This window comes from Tachyglossus aculeatus, chromosome 9 (genome assembly GCF_015852505.1).
Source record: "Tachyglossus aculeatus isolate mTacAcu1 chromosome 9, mTacAcu1.pri, whole genome shotgun sequence".
Lineage (NCBI taxonomy): Eukaryota > Metazoa > Chordata > Mammalia > Monotremata > Tachyglossidae > Tachyglossus > Tachyglossus aculeatus.
The window spans coordinates 43,544,741-43,560,995 of NC_052074.1; the positions used below are offsets into that span (position 1 = coordinate 43,544,741).

The 16,255-nt window shown below is 45.1% G+C and overlaps 1 protein-coding gene across 1 annotated transcript in view; it reads right to left on the minus strand.

Annotated features, from left to right (window-relative positions):
- The window catches only part of NEB (nebulin), a 207,242-nt gene that overhangs the window by 156,374 nt on the left and 34,613 nt on the right, over positions 1-16,255 (minus strand). Inside the window, exons 25-32 of the mRNA XM_038751620.1 lie at positions 11,131-11,244; positions 9,704-9,901; positions 8,671-8,778; positions 6,179-6,277; positions 4,928-5,032; positions 4,735-4,842; positions 1,307-1,618; positions 983-1,189 (exon numbers count right to left, since the gene is read on the minus strand). Of these exons, the coding sequence (XP_038607548.1) occupies positions 983-1,189; positions 1,307-1,618; positions 4,735-4,842; positions 4,928-5,032; positions 6,179-6,277; positions 8,671-8,778; positions 9,704-9,901; positions 11,131-11,244 (1,251 nt within the window). The remainder of the gene's footprint in view (positions 1-982; positions 1,190-1,306; positions 1,619-4,734; positions 4,843-4,927; positions 5,033-6,178; positions 6,278-8,670; positions 8,779-9,703; positions 9,902-11,130; positions 11,245-16,255) is intronic.

Sequence of the window (16,255 nt, forward strand, 5' to 3'; positions counted from 1 at the left end):
ATTACCTTGTATCCCCCCACCAGCGCTTAGCACATAGTAAGCACTTAACAAATGCCATCATTATTATTATCTCAAGAAAATCTCCAAATCATCCTTCTCCTCTCAATTTTCTGACCTCCAGCCCATTGCTCGTGCTTCCTTCTTGCCTGAAACTCCTGCCCACTATAGCCGCATTAAACTGTGACCCTTAGCTCCTCCAAGGTTCCTCTAAAAAGTTGCCCCTTCTAGGAAGCTTTCCCTGATTAATCTCACCCATTTCTGGGGATGCCATCCCCTCAATCCCCTCGGCACTCGCGTATTTACCTGTTCGTTCACAAGAATCACTTCTCTCACTGCTAGGCTTGAAAGAGGCAGGAGAACCTCTAGACTGCATGTTCATTGTGGACAAGGGATGTGTCTGCCAAATCTGCTGCCCTGTACTCTCCCAAGTGATTAGTAGAGTAGTCTGCACATACTGAGAGCTCAGTGAATACCACTGATGATGACGATGATGACAGGGAAAACATAGGTAAAAGTCTTCCTTTTTACAAGAGATGCCACGCCAAGTTTGGCTAACCAATAGCTGAGCCAAGCCGGCCAGTCACCGAGACACCTGGATATCTTTTCTCAAAACGTCTTGAATGGTCAATGAGGCCCACAGTTGCCCCCCCTAAATTAGAACCCACATTTAGCCAACTCCTCTACCTGTCTTTCTCTCTGCTGGCAGTCGGAAAGCTATACTGTCAGCTAGAAGATGAGTCACCAATGACCTAGCGGTTAACGGACCCTATGGATCCAACGCTCTGGTACAAATTTCCTACAGCGGGCCGGAGTCAATACGTAAAACAGTGCTCCAACGGGAGCCGAGCTGAGGGGCAAAAGCCAGGAAGGTGATAAATAAGGTGTAATTAAGGCAAAAAGGAAATTCCCGTTCAAATGCAACACAGAGCTCTTGGTTGTGTCGTGAAAGGGGGTTGCGATGACCACCTGACAGCATACTCACATCGCTGACTTGCTGTGTGTTCTGTTTGGCCTGGACCATAACCGGCGAATCCATCACACTGGTAAATTTCAGAGTGTCTGGATGCTGTCGATACTTCTTCTCGTTCAAGGCATCCCCTGCCTTCCTTACTTTCTCCATCTCCAGAGAGCCGACGGGAACCCACCCAAGTCCCTTCATCCAGCTATTATAGTCTTCCTTGTAGGCATTCTGCAAAACAAGGGAGAGGAGGAGGAGAGGTGATTTGCTGGTGCCAAGGGAAGCTGCTCCTCCGCCTCAAAACACCGACCCCTGAGCATTTCCATTTCAAAAGCAGATGTCGCTCACATCGCTCTGAATGTGCATCATGTTCTTGGACAACTCCAGGTCCATGGCGTCGGGGAGATACGTGTAATGGTGCAGCTGATGCTTGTAGTTGATGTTGCTGGCCAGGTCCTGAGCCTTTTTGGCCCCAACCACGTTGAACATATCGAACGGGGTGTTGTACTTGGTCTTCGACTTCTCATAATCTTTCTTGTATTCCCGCTCGGACTGCATCTTGGCGACATTCATGTAATGAACCAGTTTGGGGTCATCCTGGAGACTCTGGAAACCCACCATTTTCCCTTTGGCTTTTTCATAATCTTTTTTGTAATGCACCTATTCAAACCAGAGGGATCACAACAGGAAACAAAGAACAAAAATTAAAGTTGAACAGCCTTCTGGGATAACAGTGAGAGTGACGCAGCTGAATTTCCCAGGAACTGCCCCGATGAAGGGATGGGTACATTATTTCCTTTTCATCTGCTTTACGAAATAGGAAGTGCAATGACAGAGTTCTCTTGTTTGATAACCGCAAAAGGTTGGCCAATAACCTTCCTTGTGCACTGAAGGTGGTCAGTACGTACTTTCGATGAGGATGCACCGGGACCCACCAAATAACTCTAGAAAATCAGAGCTGAAAAGAATTCAAAGGATCTGAACAATAAAATGGATAGATGACTAACTGGAGTGAGAGTCTACACGAACAAAAAATGAGATGCTATTCTAGACGGACAAGGCTGGAGAGAAGGATTGCATGGAACTTGGGCCAGGAATTCATTCATTCCTTCAGTCGCGTTTATTGAGCACTTATTGTGTGCAGAGCACCATACTAAGCGCTTGGGAAGTACAGTTCAGCAACAAATAGAGACAATCCCTGCCCACAATGGATTCACGGTCTTAAAAGCTAAAGAGAAAAAATGATATTGTTCTTTCAAAATTTGCTTCCAAATCTCAGGATTGGGTCCCATAATTTGAGAAGACAATTGCACAACAATTGCAGTGTAGCCTAGTGGAACCATCACAGGACCAGGAGTCAGAAGACCAGAGTTCTAACCTAGTTCACCACCTGCCCGCTGTGTGATCTTAATAAGGTAAGATAATAATGGCATTCATTAATAATAATAATAATAATAATAATGGCATTTATTAAGCACTTACTATGTGAAAAGCACTGTTCTAAGCACTGGGGAGGTTACAAGGTGATCAGGTTGTCCCACTGGGGACTCACAGTCTTAGTCCCCATTTTACAGATGAGGGAACTGAGGCTCAGAGAAGTTAAGTGACTTGCCCAAAGTCACACATCTGACAATTGGCGGAGCCGGGATTTGAACACATGATCTCTGACTCCAAAGCCCGGGCTCTTTCCACTGAGTCCCGCTGCTTCTCTAAGTGTTTAAGTGCTTATTGTGTGCCAGACACTGTACTAAGGACTGGGTTAGATACAAGCAAACCGGGTTGGACACAGTTCCTGACCCACATGGGGCTCACAGTCTTAATCTCCACTTTACAGATGAGGAAACTGAGGCACAGAGATGTGAAGTGACTTGCCCCAGGTCGCACAGCAGACAAAGTGGCAGAGCTGGGATTAGAACCAGGTCCTGATTCCCAGGCCAGTGCTCTACCCACTAGGACAATCTGCTTGTGATCTTGGGCAAGCCACTTCTCTCTGCCTTATTTCTTTATCTGTAAAATGAGAATCAAATAACTATTTTCCCTCTCTTAGATGGTGAGCTTCCTATGGGACAGGGACTCTGTCTGATCTGATTCCACTGTACTGACTTCAGCGCTTAGCCCCGTCCTCGGCACACAGTAAGCATTTGGCAAATATCACAATAACTATCGTGGGTGAAACGCAAGGATTCCATTGTTACTAAGTCCAAGCTTGGGGGCATGTCGGACGCCTCGCAGGAGAGGGGGAAAATAAAGGCTGCTGTTTCCAGCTTGCGACATCTAATTGATATCTACTAGAACCAGCCCCGACGCCAATCCATGAGAACAGTATCAGTACAACCGTTAAGTCATTAACTACGGCTCCTCTAAATCTTTTACAAGGAGGCTAGTGAGGAAATGAGGCAGCTGCTCCTCATGTCCACTAAAGACGGAACACAACCCATTAAACGGTGGGTTTTTCCAGGGCAGGGGCCTCTGCACACAGGAGGCTACCAAATTTAGCATGGGCAAGAGATTAAGTTTAACTATAGGAACTGCCCATCCTGAAACTTGTTACCCTAAAAGATCACAAAGAAAAACCTTTCCAATAAGCAGCATGGCCTAGTGGAAAGATGATGATGATGATGGCACTTATTAAGCGCTTACTATGTGCAAAGCACTGTTCTAAGCGCTGGGGGGGTTACAAGGTGATCAGGTTGTCCCACGGGGGGCTCACAATCTTAATCCCCATTTTACAGATGAGGTAACTGAGGCACAGAGAAGTTAAGTACTTAGTACAGTGTCAAGCGCTTAGTACAGTGCTCTGCACATAGTAAGCACTCAATAAATACGATTGATTGATTGATTGATTGATTGATTAAGTGACTTGCCCAAAGTCACACAGCCGATAAGTGGCGGAGCCGGGATTCGAACCCATGACCTCTGACTCCCAAGCCCTCCCAAGCCACTGAGCCGGAAAGAGCCTTCACCTGGGAGTCAAAGGACCTGGATTCGAATCCCAGCTCTGCTAACTGCTTGCCGTATGCCCTTGGGTAAGTCGTTTTACTCCTCTGCACCTCAGTTCTCCTATACTACTTAGATTGTGAGTCCCATGTGTAATTTATCTATTTATACTAATGTCTGTCTCCCCCTCTAGACTGTGAGCTCGTTGTGGGCAGGACTGTGTCTGTTTGTTGTTCTACTGTACTCTCCCAAGCACTTAGTACAGTGCTTTGCACACAGTAAGCGCTCAATAAATACGACTGACTTGAATGAATGAATGTGGGACAGAATGTGTCCAACCTGCTAACTTGCATCTACCACAATGCATAGAACTGTGTTTGACAGAAGCAGTGTGGCTCAGCGGAAAGAGCCCGGGCTTTGGAGTCAGAGGTCATGGGTTCAAATCCCGGCTCCTCCACTTGTCAGCTGTGTGACTTTGGGCAAGTCACTTGACTTCTCGGGGCCTCAGTTACCTCATCTGTAAGATGGGGATTAAGACTGTGAACCCCACGTGGGGCAACCTGATCACCTTGTATCCCCCCAGCGCTTGGAACAGTGCTTTGCATATAGTAAGTGCTTAATAAATGCCATTATTATTATTATGTAGCAAGTGATTAACAAGTACCAAAAAATGAAATAAAATAAAATCGTGGGTAGCACTCCCAGTTTGGCTGAGTTAGGAGTCTTCTTCGTGGAAGTAGGCCTTTCCTCCTAGCCCAGCAACAATCCACCCTCCGTTGATATCAGCCCAGACAAAGAGGGAGCTTCATGGCTGAAACCCGAAAAGGGGCTCAACTCACGTCACTGGCAGCCTGCCGAGCAGCTTTGGCAACTTGGATAGGAAGAGCATCCGTTCTGAGGTCGTAACCCTTTTTCCTCAAATCTTTCAAGTCCAGTTTGTACATAGACTGGAAAGAAAAAAAAGCCCGATTACTCTCTGCCGTTGGCACGGCCATCATGAAAAAGCACCCGCGGCACCCTGGGGAAACTCACATCACTGATGTTATAGGCGTTCACTTTGGCCTGGATGAACTGCGGGAAGTCGGTGGGAAGGTCATACTTGTGGAGCCTTTCCTCTCCTTTGGCTTTATAGAGGATCTGCCAGGGGGAGAGAGGAAAAAAAAAATCAACTAGAGCTGTAACAATTGCACCTGGTGAAGATTTACAATCTGTCAGATCTCCTTCATCTAGGGATCTCAGTGGAAACATCGGTACTTTTTAACAGGTGTTCCTGCATTGGAGGGGCCCCAGGAAGCAAAGGCCCCTCTGCACAGTGATAATGGGAGAAGGGGAGGTGCTACTGGAATGAGGAACAGCACCATATTTAGAGTTGGAAACTAAGTTCATCACCCTGTTCCCTTTTCCTGGTAAGTCCTTGGTACTGCCCTATCCCTCTGATGGAAAAGACTAATTTTCACTAGCCAGAAAGGAGTCCAATGAACTATTAAGGAAATCTTACAGCTCTGACAGGCTTCATTCTGATGGTCCGGGAAATACCTAGGAAGATACCCACCGGGCTTGAATTGGCTGGAGGAATGGGACAAGGAAGGGGAAGGGAGACTGGAGCTTCCCCCCAGCCTGTATCTGGACACCCACAGTGGCCGCCCACCACGGGGAGGGAAATAAGAGAGGAAAGGAGGGGGTTTCTTTTTCACTCCATGAGAATGTGCATTTCGGCTTTGTCTTTGTAGGCCTTTCAATGTCCATCCTCAAGGCAGTGTGGTCAGCGGCTAGTGATCCCGAGGCCTCAACCCCAGATCCTTCCTGAACTCTGGACTCTCTTGTGGATGGTCCTGCCAGGACCTTTGGAAAGCCCTCCCTACGGCTAACTGTTCCTTGTGTCCCAGCCCAGGAAATGGGGTGACCGGCCAGCCTCTTTTCTTCACGGACTTATTCTCAACCCAGAGAGTCCTAGAACATCATTTCCTCATTTGTTTCTACCCGCCGATCACTGCGAGAGCCCCTAGTCTCTGGCTCTCTCTGCCATTCACGGTAGCTTCGTACATTTCCCACGGGGAAATGATCAAATGTGGAAATTGAGGGCAAGTCCACGATTCGCTAAGTTGAGTAGTAGCCAAAGCTGGGTTTTTTTGGTGGGGGGATGGTGTTGGAAAACATATTTGATGTCTTCACTGCTAGAGGCATTGGGAACATTTTCAACATAAAACAAGATGATTCTGGACTCTTTGGAAATGGCCAGGGGTAACTGACCCAATTAAACAGAGGGCTTAGCTGAAAACTCACGTCACTCCTTTGGGCCTGGTTGATTTTGGACTGAACAATAATAGGATCGTCTTCGATTGAGGTAAATTTCAGAGTATCTGGATGCTGGCGATATTTTTTCTGTTGGGTAGATAAAAAAACAAAACTATGTTTTACTTTCTCCAAACCTACACTCATGGCTGTACAAATTCCTGGAGATTTACTTTGCTTTGGGGATAATCTTCTTATACCTAAAACACCATATTTCCATAAAATCAGAACACAGTTCAGAAGCCTTATGCCATACATAGACGGAAAAACATTCTTAGTACAGTGCAAACCAAACGGGAATTGTGGAAGGCAATTAAAGCACGTTTAATCTCTGGCTTCAGGCTATAAAATGAGGCTGTTTCTACTGAATTTCAAGATGTCACCTAAAGTACCCTGAGCTTGGCATCTACAGAGGCATTATTTAGTCAGGAGGATTCACAAACTGTCTTACAGGCTAAGGCCTAAGCATTAGAGTGTAAGTTCCTTGAAGTAAGGGACCACGTATTTGGCTTTTATTGTACCCTCAAGTGCCCTGCATGCAGTAGGTACTCAAAAATATGGCTGAATGAGGAATGATCCCGAATTATAATGAGGATGCCCGAGGAGCACGGATGAGCGACACTCGGACAATTTTCCCCATATGGGTCTGGCCCTGGTGCTCAGAAGCCCATAAATACTTCAAAGTAGACAGTAAGCCCCTTGAAAACAAGGACTGTGCCTTTATTTTTATTGGATTCCCCCCAAGCGCTTAATACAGTGCTCTGCACCCAGATGGCACTCAATAAATATTACTGACTGATTCACTGGCGGACGCTTGGAAGCCGAGGACCGAGAGACTGGATTGCTTGGAAAGATGGAAACAGGAACGACTTAATAATAATCATCATCATAATTATGGTATGCGTTAAGCGCTTGCTATGTGCCCAACGCTATTCTAAGAGCTGGGGTAGATACAGGTTAATCAGGTTGGATACAGTCCCTGTTCCACAGGGGGCTCACACTCTTATCCCCATTTTTTCCGGATGAGGTAACTGAGGCCCAGAGAAGGGACGTGACTTGCCCAAGGTCACACAGCAGACGTGTGGCAGAGCCAAGATTAGGACGCAGGTCCTTCTGACTCCCAGGCTCAATCAATCAATCAATCATATTTATTGAGTGCTTACTGTGTGCAGAGCACTGTACTAAGCGCTTGGGAAGTACAAGTCGGCAACACATAGAGACAGTCCCTACCCAACAGCCGGCTCACAGTCTAGAAGGGGGAGACAGACAACAAAACCAAACATACTAACAAAATAAACAGAATAGATATGTACAAGATAAATAAATAAATAAATAAATGAATGAAAGAATGAATAAATAAATAAATAAATAAATAAATAGAGTAAGAAATATGTACAAACATATATACATATATACGGGTGCTGTGGGGAAGGGAAGGAGGTAAGACGGGGGGATGGAGAGGGGGACGAGGGGGAAAGGAAGGAAGGGGTTCAGTCTGGAAAGGCCTCCTGAAGGAGGTGAGGAGCTCAAGCTCTATCCACTAAGCCATCTGCTTCTGGCTTAGCTTCAGGAGGTAATTAAGAGAGGCAGGCACCTCAGGGAGCTCATCAAAGGGAGGGTGGCAGAGTGATAGCCACTGACTAACTGGAAAGCGCCCAGTCTCCCTATGCCACAACTCCTTGGGATGCAGGCAAATTGGTCAGACTTCCAAAGGACACCTGTTTCTGTGGCAATTGCCCCTTAGCTGGGAGCTGGCACTTATTTTCCCACGTTAGGGCAGCCAAATGGCTGAAGGTGGGACCGGGTGGAAATGAGAAACGTTTTTAACTCTAAAACTTGTTGCATGGACGGGCATCCCAGCAAGGACAGTGCTGGTTGGGAGAAGGAACGGAGGAGGTTACATCAGCCTAAAGGGATAATTTGCCTTGCATTTCTGTCTCCTGCCATTCTAGATCCCCGCTGCCCTCTGGGGAAGAGATGACAGGCAGCTGGAGATTACATCTCTTCATAACCCCAATGAAGAGATCCAACTTTGGTCTCCTGGATAGCTCATGTGAGAGGATCTCTGATCTTTGTTTAGGTCATGTCGTCTTAGTGCTTAGTTTAATCTCTCCTTATGTAGCTGTCCCCAGTCCCCTCTCCCGTTTTCAGTTTTAGACTGGAGCCCCCAAAGGGACAGGGACCGTGTTTAATTCCCACCTGTGTCTTCTTTTCCAGAGTTCAGTATAGTGTTCTGTACAAAGTAAGCACTTAATAAATGTGATTACTCCTACTATTAATAGGAAAGAGTTAAGGAAATGGACGGGAGTAACCAGGACTTCTGGGGTGAAAGAATTTGGAATCACTGGAAGAATGTGGGATCATGGAATGGCAGAACTCCCAAAATGGTCTCAGTCCCAAGATTTAAATCGAGGGCCACATTTGTGGGCTGTTAAAATAATCCTAGACGCGAGTTAGGACCTGAACCGGCTGGATTCCATTACCTCATTGAGGATATCTGACGCTCTCTTTGACTTCTCCATTTCCAAGGAACCAAATGGAACCCAGCCACAGCCTTTCATCCAGCTGTTATAGTCAGCTTTGTATTCAACCTGGAAAACAGTTGGTTCAGAGGGAAAAACAGAGATTAGTGACCAGTTCAATCAAAGTAATTAACACTCGCCTCCTTACTAACCAAGCTCTGCAAAGGGATGCATTCTCCCACGGGTGTGCCTGCCTACCTTTAGTATTTGAAGACAAAATAGATATCTGTAATGTCTCTAATTTATTTAATTTATAACAATGTCTTTCTCCCCCTCTAGTCTGTGATCTCGTTGTGGACAGAGAATGTGTCTGCTTATTGTCATATCGTACTCTCCCAAGCGCTTAGTACGGTGCTTTGCACACAGTAAGGGCTCAATAAATATGACTGAATGAATGAATGGAAGACACAACTAGTGTTGAGATGGGACACTTTCAAAAGGATGTGGCTGAAAATACTTATGTACAATCAACAACAAATTCCCCAAACATTAACGGGGTTTGCGTGGTCATTTTACGTGGTCATTTCAGCAGGCAGAAGCTTCTTTATGGCTAACTTTTGTTTAGTACTGTGTCTAAAGTAGCCCCTTTGACCTACGTACTTCACAACATATACACATCACGCCTCCACTATGTTACCCCGAAGTAGAAAAAAGTGATATTTGCACAGTGATGACCCTGATTATTTCATTGGTAATAGTGACAGCATTAGAGAAGCAGTGTGGCTCAGTGGAAAGACCACAGGCTTGGAAGGCAGAGGTCATGGGTTCTAATCCCGGCTCCGCCACTTGTCAGCTGTGTGACTTTGGGCAAGCCACTTCACTTCTCTGTGCCTCAGTTACCTCATCTGTAGAATGGGGATTAATACTCTGAGCCCCATGTGGGACAACCTGATTATCTTGTATCCCCCCCAGCACTTAGAACAGTGCTTGGCACATAGTAAGTGCTCAACAAATGCCATCGTTATTATTATTAAGATGAAAGTAAACTACTCACATCACTCTGCAGCGCATAAGCCTTCTTCGCCAGGTCCACGTTGATGCTATCAGGGGGATAGCTGTAATTGTGTAAGATGTGCTTATAGTCCACATCGCTAACAATTGCTTGACATTTCTTAGCCTGGGTGACCTGGATCATATCCAGAGGTGTCGTATAGACAGTCTTTGCCTTTTCGTAATTCTTTCGGTATTCAAGCTGCGAAAATGAAATTGCTTGTTACTAGGGTACGGGTCCAACAGGCGTTAGGCCCATTACAGAGAGCTCGTGTTTATAACTGCAACAACTTTTTAGAGGTGGATGCAAACATTGAAAGGGGTGTGTTTTCCTTTTTTCCTTTCCCCAGAAAAATTACATTATCTTCAAACTTATTTGAAAGAGAAGATGCATGGGATGCTGCAGTTATGTACTGGATAATCAGGGGACAGAACCCATTCTTTGCCCCAGGGGCAATAGGGACCAACAAGAAATGTTTTTCCGCTTCAGTTTCTATTCTCCTTAGCAGTTCCCCTTCCTTTTCTACTTCTACCATGCAACATCTCCAGGGTATGAAAACAGCAGTTGAGAGGTTAGACTGTTAGTCTGCTGTCGGGTAGGGACCGTCTCTATATATTGCCAGCTTGTACTTCCCAAGCGCTTAGTACAGTGCTCTGCACACAGTAAGTGCTCAATAAATACGATTGAATGAATGAATGAATGAGGTGCAATTTCAACCACTGGCACCTGTCATGACGCAATAATATAACAAAACTAGAAAAGAAGCAAAATTTCCAAGCGGCTTTCCCAGAATGAGAAGCTGAAGAGGATCCTCCTTTTCTTTTGTGTGTCTTCCAAAGCAACTGCTTTGGGAATAGGAAGATGGAGTTTGTGACTGTTCTTGTTAATTACAGAGTCATTTTACACTAACCGGGGCTTTCTTCAGTTACCCATAACTGGACCTTGGCATAAACGAAAAGCCATCTACATCTGTCCTGGGCTGCCCCTCGAATTGGATGTTCTGTGCCAAGAATGAATTCTTTCAGAACAAGAATGGGGGATGGAAATATTATTCACTGTCATCAATGAAAGGGGATCATGACAATATCCTTCTAGAACTATCTTGTTGCAATATCTGGAACTCTTCTTCACCTTACCTAAACTAACACCAGGCTTAACGTACTGTATTCCTCTGATATACTGACAGAGACATGCTGGAGGAATCAAATAGGTATTAAACAAATCCTGGTTAGTTCTTCTTTTATCTTAAAAGAGGAAGTAAGGAGTTCTGGGGAAAACGGCTCTTTTTAAATTGAAGTCCCCAGAACCTGATTTGTCCCCTGGATCCTATGAGTAGAACTGGCACTTTACACGCACCTATCACCTCTCAGAATTTCGGAGGTCAGTTCACTCCTAAGTCAAAAGCAAGAGAGTTCGGCAGGGACACTTACGTCGCTCTGGTTTTTGGCCACTTTCAAAGAGTGGAGTATCTTGGGATCATCATTGATGCTCAGGGCTCCAATCATTTTCCCTTTGCTCTGCTCGTAGTCTTTCTTGTACAACACCTGCAGAGACACCGCCGATGGTCAGCTCCCCTCCGCCGGGACAACCCACCAACCACCGCGCCCCGGCCCCTGGGGCAAAACTTACATCGCTGGCATTCTTGCTGTTGGCTTTGGCTGCCAGGAGAGGGATGGAATCAACGTTGATCTCAAACTTCTTAGCTTTACTCTTCTCCCAGTCATGCTTGTAAATATTCTGGAGGGGAAAATCACCCCCAGAAGAGGCTCTTAAAGGCCTAATGCCCTGAAGCATAGCAGACGCTACCCACATCAACCTCTTCTTTGGAGGGCGGGAAGAAGCACTCACTATTCTTGTGGAAACCCAAAACACAAGACGTTTTAGAAACTTACGTCACTGAGGTTGTAGGCATTGACTCTGTGCTGGATATAAGCTGGAGCGTCTGCTGGGACGTTGCATTTGAACTTCTCGCTCTCATGTTTCGCTCGGTAGTTCAGCTGAGAGACAGAATGGAAGCAACCAGTCAGTGCCAAGGGCAAACTACCTGGTGACCCACGGTTATTCTAGTTGGAGAGCCATTTTTCAGCATTTAGTTGGAGTGGAGGGATTGTGGGGGTGGGGATGGTCAATTTCCAGGAGCAGGGGCAGCACGGTCCTAGAGAACAGCCTTCTGCTGGATGGCAGAAGTAACCACGGCCACCTGGACGGGAGCCCACAAGAAAGCAGCCGCTTAGACTTGGGTCCAGGGGTGGACGTGACCCATACTCATGGCCAAGGACCTCGTGGCTCACTTGGCTCGGACGATCCACCGGAGCCAGCAGGGAAGGATGAGTGCCTTCCGATGGAATAATCCCACTACATTGAACCAGCACCAACCCCAGTAATTCCGACACTGAAAAGTAGGTCCTCCAAACTTCCCGAGGCTCTTAGGCGGCTGGATAAAGCCCTCCTGAAGAGTGATCAGTTGACTTGTGAACAGTAGAACGCATGTTTTGTTTTGTCTGTCTCCCCCTTCTAGATTGTGAGCCCGTTGTTGGGTAGGGACCGTCTCCATATGTTGCCAGCTTGTACTTCCCAAGTGCTTAGTACAGTGCTCTGCATACAGTAAGCACTCAATAAATACGACAATGAATGAATGAACTATTGCGATATTACAGGCTGTATTTCCTTCCATTTCCTGACTTACATGGAAGTTATCCGAAAAACTCAATCCAGCAAAGTCCCTCCTGGAGTTTGAGCTGTATAGTGCCACCATTTTGCCTGTGCAGTCCACTGGAACTCCATTTCCAAATCAAAGTTCTAGACCCCTTACACTCTGGCTGGTCCTCCAAGAAGAGCAGCATCAAAATGGCTTGCATTTCCAACTGGATTCTTAAATGCCCCGTCTTCTTCTGACCCAAAGTCAGTGTCCATTTCCCATGGCCCCATTCTACACCCTTCCTTATCCTTAAAACACTTTCTACAAAAAACTACCAGACACTTATGACCCTGAGGATCTATACATAATTATAGTGCCTCCTAAGTTTCTCCAAACCATACTTTTCCCGGACTACAGAGGTATTAGATCAGACCAATAGGGGTGAAAGTTCTGCCTTTAGTGAAGACGAGACCTGCTCCATCTGGAAATAGCTACAACAGTTTCATTTCAAACAAGTCAGGCCTGCCAAGATTGAATCATGCAGGAGGGTCTACTTGATTTGGGGTTTGTTTTTTGGTTTTTCTTTTGATATTTCAAGGTACTCACATCACTCAGCTGCTTGGTATTGATCTGGGCTTGTAACTGGACCGGAGAGTCAGTGACTGCAGTAAACTTCGTTTTATCGGGGTGCACTTTGTAGGTGTACTAGAAAAGACAGACTCTGTTAGCGATTTCAAAACAATCCCTATTGGGCATCCTTGACCCTTCCCTCGTCAGCCAATTTTATCCCTGACAGCCGGTTTCTAAACAAAATCTATCCGGTATCTGAGGGAAATGAACTAGTGAACCACAAGGAGCACGGATCATTTTAAGAGATATTGGATCTTGATCGGTCTGGAAATTGTTTGAGGGGGCTGAAAGATACTTCTGGCTATCAGGCCTGGAGAAGGAGCGTGGCTCAGTGGAAAGAGTCCGGGCTTTGGAGTCTGAGGTCATGGGTTCAAATCCCGGCTCCGCCAACTGTCAGCTGTGTGACTTTGGGCAAGTCACTTAACTTCTCTGGGCCTCAGTTCCCTCATCAGTAAAATGGGGATGTAGACTGTGAGCCCCCTGTGGGACAGCCTGATCACCTTGTAACCTCCCCAGCGCTTAGAACAGTGCTTTGCACATAGTAAGCGCTTAACAAATATTATTATTATTATTATTATTAATCCTACAATGCTGAAACATCACTGTGACCACTAGATGTCACAATAGTCTCTTCAATGAACAACAGGATTTAATTCATTTATTCACATTTATTGAGCACTTACCATGTGCAGCGCACTGTACTAAGCACTTGGAAAGTACAATTTGGCAACAGAGACAATCCCTGCCCAACAACGGGCTCACAGTCTAGAAGGGGGCGACAGACAACAAAACCAAACCACACAAAAAATATTTCTTGCAACACGTCCTGTAACTCAGGACGTTTTTAAAACTATCTGTTAAGTGCTTACTATTTGCCAGGCACTGTACTAAGTGCTGGGGTCAATCAGATTGGACACAGTCCATGCCCCACATGGGGTTCACAGCCTTAGTCCCCATTGTACAGATGAGATAACTTGAGGCACAGAGGAGTTAAGTGAATTTTCCAAAATAATACAGCAGACAAGAGGCAAAAGCGGGATTAGAACCCAGGACCTTCTGAATCCCAGGCCCATGCTCTATCCACTAGACCCTGCTGCTTCTCTGGAAGGAAGGACTTACATCTTTACACTTGTCCAGTTTCTTGATGGCTTCATATTCTTGAGTTATGGTCTGGGGGAAGTAGCATTTTCCCCTGTCTTCTTCATAATCAGCCCGGTAATTTTTCTGCGAGAAGGAAGAAAACGTGAATAGGATAGAAACATCATCGCTCCCTAAAACAATGCTTTTGGAAGAGACACCCAACTGTCTCGACACTTACGTCACTGTTCTGAGCTGCAACCTTCTTGCAGTGGGAATGGTAAGGGTCTTCAAAGCTGCCCACGTAATGTCCCAGAATATTCTTCACGTAGGAATCTTTATATTTATTCTGAAAGACAAAATACATTCCATCTGGTGAAACACCGGGCCCGTGATTCAATTTTTGATCTTTGATTTTTGACTGAATCAATCCAAAGCAATGACTGAAGCCCTGCTTACCTCACCGAAGTTTTTCATAAGGGTATCCAACTGAAACTTAGGAGTCTCGCAGTAATTCATGCTCTTGGCTTTTGTCTTCTCATAGTTTTCCCTGTATAATCTCTGACAATGACAAATGAATGAGGTAAACAAAAGGCTTCATTTTAAGCATCAGCTTTAATCAAAAGGAGGTTTTAAAATACACCTTGATTATCGTAACATTCGTGTTCAAAATGAACTGTTTTCCAGAGAAAACCAAGCATCTGAGAATAGTAAATTAATTACTGTCAAAGTCTAAAATTGATTAGTTTGAGTGTTTTTCGGGAATGGATGCAAAACGCTTTTACCTGAAAGACTACTGTCTTCTAATAACAAATACCACTATAATCTTTTTCAAAATCAAGAAATTGTTATTTATTGCAGTTCAATACCAAGAGTATTCTATTTATTCTAATGGTATTGACACCTGTCTACTTGTTTAGTTGTCTGTCTCTCCCTTCTAGACTGTGAACCTGTTGTTGGGTAGGGACCATCTCTATATGTTGCCGATCTGTACTTCCCAAGCGCCTAGTACAGTGCTCTCCACACAGTAAGCGCTCAATAAATACGACTGAATGAATGAATATGCAGTGGTTGGGTTGATAAGCACAGATCTCTCTCTTTAGAAGTCACTCTTCTGAAATTGATTTCCAGGAGCCATCAGAATTCATGTTCATCTCCAATCCTGCCATTTTATTAAGTGATTTGTCCAGGACCCAGAAAACTAAAGCCCACAGAGACACAAAAAAAAGAGGATTTTAATCATTTTCCTATCAGTCATCGTATTTATTAAGCAATTGCTTTGTGCAGACCACTGTACCAAGTATTCGAGAGAGTATAACAGGTAACAGACCTAACATCTGCCCTCAAGAAGCTTAGAATTTAGTAGGAGAGATGGACGTAGATAAATATAAGCCCATAACTGCTATGGTGGGATTGGAGAGGGTTGTGACGAAGTGCTGAAGTAGTAGATGGGAATGAATGGGATGGAGAGTACCTGGGATTATGGAATTAATTCCAAGATACCTTGGAGCAAATGCAAGAAAAATAATGCTTCCTCTATGGAGAGTTTCCAGCTACAACAAGCCCGAGGGAATTCCATTACCTTTATCCTAACCAAGACAGCTACACCAAGTGAAGTGCGCAGGAAATTGAATCATCCTTGCCCTTGATTCACATCCTTTCTTCTCCCCACCTCAGCCCCACAAACATTATGCACATACCTGCAATTTATTTATTTGTATTAATGTCTATCTACCCCTCTAGACTGTAAGCTCCTTTTAGGCAAGGAATATATCTATCAGATGTGTTATACTATACTCTCCTCAGTGATTAGCCCAGTGCTCTGCACACAGTAAGCGCCCAATACAATTGATTGATTGATCACATCATCACCAACTCAAATCTCAACACCAATTGGTGTTCAGATGAAGCATCCCATGCCACGCACATTACATGGAGATGCAAAAACTTGCTAAATGAATTACCTCAAGAACATGCCCTGTTGAAACCTCCAGTTCACTGATTTCCTAGCTTTTCTTTCATAACTATAGGCACAATTAATCCATCAGGAGCATGTACTGAGCAACTTTTAGGTGCAAAATACTAAGTGCTTGGGAGAGAACAGCATAAGAAACGATCCTTGCCCTCCCGGATCTAGAAGAAAAATTTAGAAGCATCTTGGACCAGGGAAAAGAATCCAGGGCTAGGAGTCAGGAGATCTGGAATCTAAT